At 50.6% G+C, this 13,088-nt stretch overlaps 1 protein-coding gene across 6 annotated transcripts in view; it reads left to right on the plus strand.

The window, feature by feature from the left end:
• The window catches only part of caskin1 (CASK interacting protein 1), a 127,083-nt gene extending 114,708 nt beyond the window's left edge, over positions 1 to 12,375 (plus strand). For all 6 annotated transcript variants that reach the window (XM_088612909.1, XM_088612911.1, XM_088612913.1 and 3 more), the window contains 6 exons: positions 770 to 871; positions 2,215 to 2,353; positions 2,807 to 4,044; positions 4,691 to 5,465; positions 5,948 to 6,356; positions 7,998 to 12,375. In XM_088612909.1, the coding sequence (XP_088469035.1) occupies positions 770 to 871; positions 2,215 to 2,353; positions 2,807 to 4,044; positions 4,691 to 5,465; positions 5,948 to 6,356; positions 7,998 to 8,094 (2,760 nt within the window). In that variant the 3' untranslated portion in view covers positions 8,095 to 12,375. The remainder of the gene's footprint in view (positions 1 to 769; positions 872 to 2,214; positions 2,354 to 2,806; positions 4,045 to 4,690; positions 5,466 to 5,947; positions 6,357 to 7,997) is intronic.
• Positions 12,376 to 13,088: the final 713 nt, after the last annotated feature.

The following is a 13,088-nucleotide window of genomic DNA, read 5'->3' on the forward strand; positions in this document are numbered from 1 at the left end:
GCACACACATGCTTGAGCACAGGGTTCTAGCGAGACCTCAAAATTCACAGAAACTTGCACAGAAGCACACTGTGTTTGGAGTTCCCGTATCTTCTAGCGAACCAGACAGATTTTATTGTATTTTGGGGTACTCTGACAATCCTTCTTCCTGAGTTGTATTTTTCCTGTTTTTCAGAAAATTTCACATTCATCGTTTCACATGATATATTGCTTTGATGAAAAGTAACATGTTGAGCTGAATTCTTTCAACAATCCCTACTTAATTTGAGATCAGTGTTGATATCCATCCCTGAAATTATTATGTTAAGAATATGGAGTGAATAAACTAACACTATATCTTAAAAGGCACCAGATATTATCATAGTACATAGTATCACATTCAAATGTTAAATGCTATCTAAGGTCTTAGGATCTTGGGACTATGGAATTCCTATTGCTGAGCAGTTTGATCTGTTCTGAAGATTTAAAAGTTGCTGGCTCTTGTGACGAACTCAGCATCAATGATGACCATTTCATTCTGGTCAAAATATTTCAAATGAAATTGCATGTAAATGTGTGTCAGGTGGTGTTAATATTCAAGCATTTGTGCCAGAACCTGCAGCAATGAAGGTCTGATCAGGCCTGCTCTGCAACTGGAACCTTGTACCCAACCTTGGTTGGAGGATTGGATGTCTTTCCCACTGATCTCCGTGAATCCCAGTCTATCCAGCTCTGCCGCTGGCCTGATGGGTCTCTTTGATGACGGGAGGGGGGACTATGTGTTTTTCAGGATCTGACAGCCATCGGAGTGACAAAACCTGGGCACCGCAAGAAAATCACTTCGGAAATCAACAAGCTCAACATGACCGAGTGGCTTCCAGAGCACAAGCCGGTGAGTACAGCATATTCACCTTCACCGCCTGCCAATCCTTCAGCACGTAAAGGGCTTCACATCTGGGAAAGGACTGACATTCATCCCCCAATCAAACACAACCCTGGGTGACATGAGGGAGCCATTCTGCACCATCAGCCCCACCGCAGAGCAGGTCAGATGGTGGAGTGAGAAATAACTTCACCAACGGAATTAAGGGGAGCTTTAGGGACACCAGATTGTACAAACCCAGAGTGAAATTTAGCCAGGACAGCAGTGTGCAAACTCCTAGGCATCATGAAGAGTACCATGGGTTCTCTAATGGAAAAGAAGTCAAGGCCTCAATTTAATGATGGCTCTGCACTGTGGTGTTCCCTCTTATGATAATGGGGGCAGAGGTTTGGAAATACTGGTCCAGAGAAAAAAGCGCCACCTACTGGTGAACCAGCTTACAATATCAACGTCCCCTTCCAGTACTGTCCAGACCCAGCTTAGCTGAACTTCTGAGATCTCGCTACACGGTTAATCTGCTAATTATACCCTGTGAATAATGCACGTGGTCACCTTTACAAAGGACTATGAAGCTACACCATAATGTGCCACAAGATATAAAGCTTCAAATGAGCTTAAAATAAGAAATCCACATGACTCCTATCTGAGAATAAAAATGGACAAGTACCTGAAACATAGTACTGTTAAAGGTCCCATTATCAGCATGCTGTGGAGTCCCAGAAGTCACAGGATGTGATGCAAGGAGAGTCTTATGTAAAGCATCATATACATCTTACATAAAACTTAAGTGATGTGCAGGTTTTGAGCCATTAGAGCATTTACTGGGATATTCTTTCCTATTCCTTTCCTATTTTCTTTCCTCTTTCTGTTCAGAGCCACTGAGCTCACAGTCAGGGCTGCTGAGTTCTTGAGTCATAGCAGTCACACTGCACCTGTGATGGTAACTAAACTGAACAGAAACACCAGGGGAGACTAGGAAGGTCCGCTCATTAGAATATACAAATGGCATTAAAAACCAGGCAGTTTACCAGAGCTCAGTATATATTAGTGTGGGCAGAGAGAAGAGATTTATGTAGGTACGAAGCTATATTGGGGAACCCGATGGATTTTCGGACTAAAGCCAGTTGTGAGTGGTCAGTCAGGAAGGCCGGAAAACTGTATCTTTCACTAGTAGTTATTCGGGGTACTGTGGGGAGCTGAACTCAATGGGTGGAATCAGTCAAGTCTAGCAAGTTGGTAAACAGCAGAAAACATTCATGAACTCTGCACTTCTGCCTGTAATCATCTCTCTCCTTTTGCACTCTTGGCCTTCTGTCTCCTCCATAATCCGACTGCGTGCTTGATGTTCACAGGCTAACCTGGCAGAATGGTTGTCCATGATTGGCCTGGGGCAGTATTACCAGGTCCTGGTTCAAAACGGCTACGAGAACATCGACTTCATCACTGACATCACCTGGGAGGACCTGCAGGAGATCGGTATCACCAAGCTGGGTGAGTGCAAGAGCCATGGTGCAGGTCCTCACTGACATCACCTGGGAGGACCTGCAGGAGATCGGTATCACCAAGCTGGGTGAGTGCAAGAGCCATGGTGCAGGTCCTTCGCACTCCTAGGGGATCAGACAGACGGCGGAGGCGGATGTGACAGAGACCATTCCTGCACAACTGGGCTTTGTCACTTCTTGCAACCATGGTATTATCTCCTGAGGCATCACTAACTGGGGTTAAGTCCCAGCAATGAACAATACCTCTTGACTTCAAATTTTGTAAGATGAACAACCTTTTCCTGCTGAATCTTAGCTCGGAATTACAGCAGATTAGGATCAACGGGAATTGGAGCTGGAAAAAACGTAGCAGAAGCAGGCAAAGAAACCCGCAATAGACTTTTAATGGCTGAAGGAATTTTTCATTGAGTTTCCTTGATACCTGTCGCTCTCCCTGCCCTAGGCCACCAGAAGAAGCTGATGTTGGCCGTGAAGAAGCTGGCGGAGATTCAGAAGGCATCGGAGCAGGGCCGCAGCACCCTGCGGAAGAAGGCGCCCCAGTCCCTGGAGGTGATGGCCATCGAGAGCCCTCAGCAGGAGAGCGCGGAGTGCATGTCCCCCAAGATGAGCACTTTCCAGGACAGCGAGCTGAGCAATGAGCTGCAGGCTGCCATGACGCGGGCCGGGGAGGCCCAAGATGGCTCCGAGCCCAAGCCAGCCGGCAACCAGGCGGTACAGCGGGCGCGCAGTTTGCACGACAACAGCGTGGGCAAGGCCAAGGAGCCAGAGGACGGCAGCAGCGTTCAGAGGAAGGAGGTGCGGCCCATGCGGCAGGCCAGCCAGGGGAGCCACGGGGCGCAGAGGGCCAGCGTACCACCTGTGGTGGGGAAACCACGTCAATCCTTCCCTCCGGCTGGAGCAGGGGGATCCTTCACCCCCCCACAGACCCCTACCAAGCCCAGGCCCTCCTCTCCACAGACTATGGGGCCGCCACAGGCCACTGCCAAGGTGAAGCCCACCCCCCAGCTGCTGCCCCAGACGGAACGGCCCATGTCACCCCGCTCCTCCCTGCAGCAGTCCCCAACGCACAGGGGCTTCGCCTACGTCATGCCGCAGCCCGTGGAGGGTGGAGAGGGGGCAGGAGGCGCCCAGCAGGCGGCCCCCAGCCCGCCCGTGTCGGTGCCCGTGCTGTGCCTGCCCCCCCAGGGCGACGAGTCGGACGAGGAGCAGGGGCGGCCCAAGAAGCGGGCGCACAGCCTGAGCCGCTACGCCGTGTCGGACAGCGAGCAGGAGCGGGACGAGCTGGCGGTGCCCGACTCCGGGCCCTACGCCACCGTGCAGCGCCGCGTGGCCCGCAGCAACTCGGTCAGGGGACAGTCGGCCGACAAGAACGTGAACCGCAGCCAGTCCTTCGCTCTGCGGCCCAAGAAGAAAGGCCCGCCGCCGCCCCCGCCCAAGCGCTCCAGCTCTGCCATCTCCAGCTCCAACCTGGTGGACGACCTGTCCAAGGAAGGCGGGGAGCTGGAGGTGGGCTACCACGAGCAGCGGCGGGCCAGTGACTTCGGGGGCACCGTGGACACGGGCAGCGCGGGCAGCGTGAAGAGCATCGCTGCCATGCTGGAGATGTCCTCCATTGGTGGCGGTGCCAAAGCCCTGGCGCTACAGAAATCCCTGGGCGGCAGCGGCCGGCACTACCTGCAGGTACTGTAACGGCACTGCAGGAGACAGTCCAGAGCCAGGGGTCAGACCAGCAGGAGGGCAGGGGGGCAGGGGGACCCACTCCTGACCCTGCAGGGTGGTAGTCTTACCTTTCGAGAGCTCTCTTTAACAGTTTAAGACTTTGTGGGAGAAATTCAGTGGATCTAGTGGGACAGGTATCGAGCTGAAACCAGATCGGGAGGAGCTCAGGTACGGTGAAAACCTGTAGATCTCGCGCTCTGCAGATCCAGGCTTTGGAGCCCGGTTGGTCTGAAGTCTGAGGTGTGTGTTGGCAAGATAAAGGAGTTAAGATCTCGAGCCTGAGGCTGGCTTCTGAGATTTTTACCTCATCTTATCAGTCTTGGCTGTGCGATTAACAGCCTTATGCCAAAAAAAAAAACACAGCTGACGTATTGCCAAATGATCTGACTCTGTAGAAGGAAGAAGTGTGGTTTTTATTTACGGAGCTCCACCATTGTGCAACTTTAGATTTTCTAGAGAGTCTCTAAGGGTTTGAGAGCCAGTGGTGCTGCTGTAGCCAAGCAGCCCAGTGTGTGCGGTGCTGGCTCGGCAGCACGAGGGTGGGTGCGTGATGAGGTCGTCGGTGCTTGCCTGCGTGAAGCTGTGTCTCCCTCCCTCCCCCGCACAGGTCAGTCCGGATCACGCTCGGGTGGCCGCTCTCCACGGCACAGGGAAGCACCGTGACGCCATCGGGCTGGACGGGGAGGTGGTGAACCGGCGCCGGACCATCAGCGGGCCGGTGACCGGCCTGGTGGCAGCCGCGCGGAGAGACCGCCCCCCCCGGGAGCCGGGGTCCGGCAAGGACAGCCTGGCCGTGGAGCCAGGCTCCTGCAACAGCTCCGCCGAGAACCTTCCCTTCGCCGACGACGGCCACCACACCATCAAGCAGCGGCCCCGCGGCGGCCTGGGCAGGGGAGAGGGCGGGGACGGCCTGCCGGATCACGTCTACATCCTCCAGCAGGACGAGCTGTCCCGCATGGACGCCACGGCCACCCTGAAGAGACGAGTCAAACCTCGGCACCATCCCGACGGGGTCAAGTTCCAGCTCACCGAGTCCAGCACCGTCAAGCGGCGTCCCCGGGGCAAGGACAGGGAGTCCTCGGCAGATCAGCCGGACGGGCTGGCCCTCGCTCCCTACCAGAACGGCACCAGCACCGTCAAGAGGCGGCCCGTGTCCGAGATGAGCGGCACGGACCACCCCCGGCCCCAGGGCAACGGGGAGCTGGGACTACGCAGGGACAGCTCCGATTACGGCCCGCAGAGTGCCGAGAGTGAGCCCCGAAAAGCTGTCAAGCCCCCTGTGTCACCTAAGCCGGTCCTCTCTCAGCAGGGCCCGGTGAAAAAGCAGGGCCCCCCCACACCCACATCTAAGAGAGCCCCCATTCCTGGACCGGGCAGCCCAGGTACTGAACGCCCTTCACGGTATCGCAGCAACTCTGAATCCACATGCAGAACACGATGGATCAGGCAGGAGGCATTAGCTACTGTTTTGTAAAGCAGCTTCAGAGAGCTGATCGGTATCTGGAACTAAAGGTGCCTCTTTGCAGACTTCAGCTCTTTAACTATTCAATTAATCGCTTATCCGGAGACACCGACAAAGGGGGTTTATTTTTTGCCTCCCAAGCAAAGTTTGTCCCCCATTTTCCTAAAATAATAAGAAATATCGAGAGATAAATATCTCGCAGAAGACATTATGTGGCAGGAAATGAGCGAGGAAGAGTCTGTCAATTTCATTTCGGAACAAGAATTCAGAATTGTCTGTAGTTTGTTGAAGGTTTGAACGAGTTGGCAAAGTTGGTAATGCAGCAGACGAGCTGTGAATGTCTTTAGCCAACCCGGCTCACGTGCTTTTCTTCCCCTCTTGTCTTCTGTCTCCCTCCTCCAGAGGTGAAGCGCCTGCCCCCTCCTGTGTCCCCGAAGCCCGCCCCGCCCCCAACCCCGCCGAAGCCCCCGAAGGTGCAGAGCGTCCTGCAGTCAATCAGCCCGAGCCCCAGCCCCAGCCCCTCCCCGGCCAAGCAGCCCGGCGGCAAGGCCTCCAGCACTCCACCCTCGCTGTGCTCCAGCCCCGCCAAGCCCCTGAGCCCCCCGGCCGGCAGCCCGCAGCTCCTCCCACCCCCTACCCCGGGCCCCACGCCCCCGCCGGTCAAACCGCCACGGTCCTCCATCTCCGGGGCGTCCACCGACAGCGCCGGGCCGGAGGCCGCCCAACAGAAGCTGGAGGAGACCAGCGCCTCGCTGGCCGCCGCCCTGCAGGCCGTGGAGGAGAAGATCAAGCAGGAGGACGGGCACAAAGAGTGAGTCACGCCGTCCGGAATGAACTAATTTAAGATACTTCGTGAATATTGCTATAACCCAGTAAGTTTATAACTCAGATAAGTGTAGTTGAACAGTTTTATGCTGGAGATGTTAGCAGCTCAGGAGGAGGTCTGTCACGAACAGTTCTTTCCGGGCCCTATGCGGACGACACAATCTAGGATACAATGGGGAAAATAGTCATGCAGGAGAAGGGTCTGGAGAGGAGTGCAGGTGTCCAGGGGGAGTGAATCCAAGGCGAACAATCCGAGGGTATATCCAAAGGGAAAATCCAATACGGGAGGCAGAGTCCAAGACCAGGGGATCCATCCAAAGGAACTAAAAACAAGAACCGGGTCGGAACCGGCGGGGCAGGGAATCAGGAACAGGAAACTAAAACCATGACGGAGCTCTCACGAAACGGGATTCAATGAGAAGCCTCGGGGAAACGCCTGCGTCTGGCTTTAAAGGTGGAAGTAAGGAGGGGCTGGAATAAGGAACAGGTGTAAGCAATGGGGGACAACGAGGGAGGGCTGGAGCGCCCTTAAGAGGGGGAGTAGCGATCGCGACAAGGTCAGGTTGTAAACTAGCCCTTCCACACACATGAGTATTTCACTTGCCGAGTCTCCTTTCTCGCTCCCCTCCCTCTGCCTCATCTTCGCCATTGCTGCTGCCTCCCTGGCTCATTCCGCACAAGTGAGGGGGTTTTGGGTCGTGTCTGCCTTGCAGCACGGGCTGTCATTTCCTTCGCCAGGCAAACAGTAAAACAACCAGAACTAGAATTTGACCGACTGAATTAGATTAATGGAAGTGGGTGTTGAAAATATTTCATTATGAGGCTGCCTGTATTCTGCATTCATCCCTTCCACTCCGCTTGGGAATTTAAGCTTTGATTAGATAATAAAATTATCTGCCATGCACCGGATGATAGCTGATGACTTGTTGCTTTTTGCCAAAGCTGGACAGAGTTTTATTTGTCATCAATAGAGAAGCTTAAAGGCTCATAGGTTTGGTAGTAATAAATGGCAAGTGCTGACAGCCCAGAATATACCGTAATATGATCTTGCAACAATCCACAGGTCTGTCTAAAGTCCAAGCAGTTACTGGCAGGATGTGCTGTTATGATCGGTGGCCAAGATTTAAGTAGGACCCTCTGCAGGAGTTGATCAAGAATATAACGACGGTATTAGAAAAGCCAATGTACTTAACTAACACGCTGAATCCAGTCTCGTGGTCAAAACAAAGCGAAGGTCAGGAAGCCAGAGGTGCAGAGGATGCAGACGATAGGCAGGATGCAGGCGAGGAGAATCCAAAGTCGTTGACTTAGCAAGCAAAGGTCAGGAAGCAGGAGATTCGAAGAACAGTAAGTAAAGCACAACCAAAAGATTTCGAATTACGGAGCTGCAGTTGGTAATCCAATACCGAGCACAGTAATGGGGGTAAGGAGTCCTTAAATATTATGGGAGCCAGGAGGTGTGGTGGTGACCAGGGTTGTAACTGGGTAATTAGAAGGTTCTTGGTTAAGATTACCGGGAGGTGCGTCAATATGGCGCTGGCGTTTGTTCCGATGAGCACGCGCCGCGACGTGTGCAGTGTGTGCTGTCCTGACCCCACCCTCTCTCTCTCTCTTTCCTGGGCTGCAGCTCGGTGGCTGAAAACAAGAGCACAGTCAGCATTCTGGATGACATCGGCAGCATGTTCGACGATCTGGCTGACCAGCTGGACGCCATGCTGGAGTGAAGAGCACAGTCACTGCCACTGTGGCACAACCTCAGGACTCTGCAAGGGCACAAGGGCAACACGGACTACCGGCACAACCCTTTCTCTCCTCTCCAGCCCTCCCAAGACTACCCCCCCCCTTCCCCCCCACTCTCCGCACACCCCTCACTCGCCCCTGTCGGGCTTGCACAGCGATCCCGATGCGCAGAGGACCCGGATGAATTACCTCAGGACCGAGCTGGAGAGAATCCGGAGTGTTTGTGACACCAGGGACACAGTGCACACAGAGAGCGAGAGGGTCAGTGAGCGCCTTTTTGTGGAACAGAAACTAAAATGTTTTTCTTTGCTTTCTGTATTACTGTGGAATATGAAGGGTGTTGTAAAAAAAAAAAAATCATAATAATTATTATAACATATGGTATGTGTAAATTGTAAGCATGAGGAAAGAAGAGTTTATATCTTAAATCTCATATAGAAAGAATAATTAGTCAGTACAGTGATATATATATTTTTAATTTCTTTCCCCACCGGTACAAGTTCTGTTTTGCGATACGTGGGATAAAAGAAGAAAGAAATGACAGCTATTGAAAACTCGAGACGAGTCCATGCAGGAATTTTGAGATCGTGCTGTTCTGATCTTTGTTTTGTATGTCCCAGTCCTTCCTGTGTTGGCTATTCAATGGCTTCGCAGCAGCATCAAACTTCAGACGGACAGAGCCGACCCCCCCCACCACCCTCTTGCCCACTCCTTTCTGACCGTTCGAAGGCAAATCTCCTTTACATTCCATATCCCTGCCCTCCTGACCTGGGCCGGCCTGACCGCCGGGAAATTAATGGTGCTGCCGGGGAAAAAGCACACAAACACAGCTGTCCGCTCTCTCTCTGCATTTTTCAAGGACAGTGGCCCATGTGCCTTTTTCATCGGGGGATGACAAGGCCTCTGGCTTGTCACTGTGAATGCCCCTACCCCCTCCCTCCCTCCCCCCAGCAGAAAGAGCTGATCGGTGCTCAGACAGAAGACTGCGCTTGTGAGACACCGTGTGTCTGCTTTGGCAGAAGGAAACCTGCAGAAGCCGAGCTGCAGATACAAAGTGCGTGGGAAGCTCTTGTGCTAATGCACGCAGGCGGACAGGGCTTGTGGTCCACACTGGACCCTCCGACTCCCCTACATCTCACCCTTCCAGGGCTTCGTAACTGCTGACAGGCTGGCGGGACGCGCAGCCCAGGACAAGCACAGGGAGGCTCGTCCGAGGCTCCGATGAAACTGGCAGCATTCCATTTTTTAACACAACACGATCCCAGGAATGGCCACATCCCAGAGAGGAAGCCCCTGGGACGCGGCGCCCAGAGAGATACCACACTGGGCCCCCCGGCTTCGGATTCAAAATTCTTAAAAATCGAATTTCAATTCTTAAAAAATGGGATACTGCTTCCTAATATGGCACAAAACGAGACTCCTGTTCTCCACCCAGTTTCCCTCCCTCCCCCCTTTATAGATGTGCTGTTTCTGCATGAGCAAGAAAAGGCTGATTCTGCTGGCTAGCACTGCCATTGATCAGCGGCCGGACTCCCATGGCCTTCCATGTAAGACTCCTGTAGGTACTGTGTCTGTGAACGCACGCGCCTGTGTGTTAAACCGTGTGTTAAACCTGCAGGACTCTTCTCCCGGGGAGGTTGCTGCAGGATTTTTGATTTTGCCGTTTTTCTTTATTCTAGCAGACGGTGCTGACCTGCTGTGTCTGCTGCACTTGCGCTAATAAGGCAAAGAGCAATATGAGGGCTTGTGAAAACACGCAACGTTTTTTAAATTGGTTGTACCACACAATAACTACATGAACTATTTAATAGCTGGGGATCGCTTTGACCTTAAAGGCACCTGAGAGGCTCTGTGACATAGCAGTTAGAAACATCCCCTCTATAATCACATGCAGTGATCTTGATGTGTAATTGGCATTCATGGCCATATCAGTGTTAAACGGAAAGTCTCTCAGTATCCCTCGACAGAAAGAGTATTGAACCATACGTGCCCTGTGCTTGAATTTTTTATGTTCACCTATATCTTCTGGTTTCTCAACTGTGGAGGGCACACGCAGTGGACACAATCAGTAGCCAGGCTTATGGTGTGATCTTATCTTATTTTGTTCTCTACAGACTTCCTCCACAGTCTGTAAGGCGTTTATAACGAAAGCTCAGGTGGGATAACAACAACCAAGTTCAATCAGACTCAGCCAGCAGTGATTAGCACTTCCAACATCCTTTCCACTCCTAAAACACTCTCAATACCTACGTGATCCCCTTCTCTCTCTCTCTCATGTACGTCTTTTGCATCCCATCTCTGCAAAGAATACCTGCTGTTGTCGATGTTGAGGAAGCCGGTATTTTTAGGCACAACCCCTGAACATCTGGCTTAAAAGAGGAGAAAGCGTTCTCCTTATTTCTGTTTCTAGGAAGCAGTCCTAGGGAAAAGCATTTTTTTTTGCAGTTGTTAGCTAAGCCTGTCAAAGGCCAGGCTGTTTTAAAAGACCCCTAGGATCCTGGAAGATATTTGCTGCAGTCAGCTGTGATGAAGGACGTGTCGAAATTGGTTTCAATGAAAAGTGAGAACAGTCACCCAGGTTGGTAAATAGGTTTCAGGGCTTGTCAAGAGGTCAAGGCGGGCAAGAGGGAGCTAGCTGAGATCTCCCAGTACTGCGGCGAGAAAGTATCCCACCTTCACTCTCCGCCTCGGCTGCTGTCTCGTCTCTGTCATCACCATCGTCACTCGCAGGCTTTCCTTCACTTTCCCTTTTTTTTTTTGCACAACCATTTCCCCCCCGGTCACACTCATCACTCTCTCTGACAGCGCCCCAGCGCCCGAGGCTGCCGTCCGGGGCAGAGGCTCAGGGTAGCCGAGGAAGAGGACGCCATGATTGCAATAGGACCGGCAGCAAGACACCCCAAGATTGCTAAAACAAAGAGGGGTATGAAAATTAAAAAAAAAACACCTCACATAAGAAGTTTTAAGAGGCCAGATGGTTCATGCATTTTCTTGTTCATGAGAAGCACATATCCTGCATCCTGACTGAGCTGCAGTCATGCACACACCTTGTGAAACAGCTCCCTGCCCGTCACTACTGTTTTCACAGGGGGCCGAAAGATATAAAGCTAATAATTTATTCTATAAATATATATATAAAAAAATATTTAACATTATGCATCATCTTAAAAGGCATTAATTTATTTTAAAAAAATACAGATCTCAAAGGACTGCCACTTTTTTTTTAATATATTCCACCTGTCGAACACAAATTGTAAAATATTTTTAGAAAAAAACTCTTTACGGAAGCCTTGTTTTTTTTCCTTTGGCAAATAAGACGATAAGCCACGAGATGTTCACGTTACGAGCCGAAGCAGACCTGTTTAGTGATAGTTTATGGACTTCTATTTTTTTTTTTTATATACGTGCCTTTTGCGTTGTCAGTTTTTTTTTTTTATGTTATTCGATGAATAATTCCACTCTTACCGTTTCAATTATGTTCGTCTTCTTGGGGGTGCACACCGTGTAGAGATAATGTATAAAAACTGTGTATAAAAAAAAAGGTCTTGGTCTATTTATGCCTGAGTTTTTGACGAATGCTTGTGACTGTGGTTTGCTAAATGGTCTCTGTCGTTACTCTTATGACCATTGAAATACAATATTGTGATACTGTCACCAATATGCTTCATTATGCAACTCTTGGGACTCGGGAAGCTATTTCTCCTTTCCCGAGCAGAGTATCAGTCCCAGTCCCTTCCCACAATGTGTTCAGTCACCATCCATTGTGCGAGAGAAGAGCATCCCCCTTCCTCTGCTAATTCCCCCATCTCTCAATTCCCGGTGTTTAAAACTAGCTGGATGTTTTGTGGTTGATGTAAGAAAGCTTTGTCATTTTGGTTCCGTCTTGATTTTTAAAACCCTTTAACGGTCGGTTAGATTATTTTTATTTGATGGGGGGAGGGGAGACAGAAAAGAAAACCTGGAAAATAATATCTTGCCCCTTGTGGGAAATGACAAAACGGGCCTGCTGAAGCAAGAGTTCTGTATTGTAAAAAGAAAAAAAAAATCCGTTTTATTTTTATTCTGTGGACGCACCGACGAGACGAAAAAAAAACACGAAGTGAGGAGGAGCTTCTCGGGGACGTCCGTAAAACGCCAGGCTGTATCCGTGTCGAGTTGACGTTTCTTCCTTGTACAGTCCCTGCTGTGACTGGCGGCTGAGCAGCGCTGTTCTGGCAGCGACTGCCTTTACAGCCATCTGCTCTAAATAAATGTTATATACAAAACGTGGAAGTGCAGACTCGGTCATTTCTCCTCGAATCCACACTCTTGTGCATCAGATTTCCAAAAGGATTTGCAGAATCCATTTGCATTTGACCCACATTTGCTAATCAGGACTCCTGTGGCACCCTTGTTAAACACTTTATTTGAATGTGGTCTTAGGTACCCAGCACAGCACATTCATTCCTAGCTGAGCTGTGGCATAAACCTTAAGAACCATTTTTCCAAAAGACTTAACTTGTATACAACTATCCCTGACCTCACACATGCAATGATCTCCATTTTGGAACAAGACTCCCAACCAATTAGCAAAGCTATGACAGCATTGTATAAACAGCCTTTTTTGAAGGTGTTACGCAAGTTTACGATTTGCCATTAGACCACACTCAAATAAGCCTTGGCCCTTGTTTGTCAGCACGACAAGATCATTTATCACTCACTTTTTTTCAGATCATATTTACCTAATGCAATAAATGTGACTTTTGCTCAAGTTTTACACCTGCAACTTGGAAAAACTCGGCCCGTCATGCAAATCACTCCTGCTCAAACTACGGGGAACAGAGGGAGAGTTCTAGTCCCAGTCCAGCCAGAGGAACATTAATTACATCTTTTCAGAAAACACAACCAAGAATAAACATGACAATTAGATCATCAGGCAAAAATTGGTAGACAATTCATTTCACAGGTGCCTACATGGATTCGAAGCTTATAGCAGGTC

This window comes from Lepisosteus platostomus, chromosome 19, assembly GCF_059453375.1.
Source record: "Lepisosteus platostomus isolate fLepPlt1 chromosome 19, fLepPlt1.hap1, whole genome shotgun sequence".
Classification (NCBI taxonomy): Eukaryota; Metazoa; Chordata; class Actinopteri; order Semionotiformes; family Lepisosteidae; genus Lepisosteus; species Lepisosteus platostomus.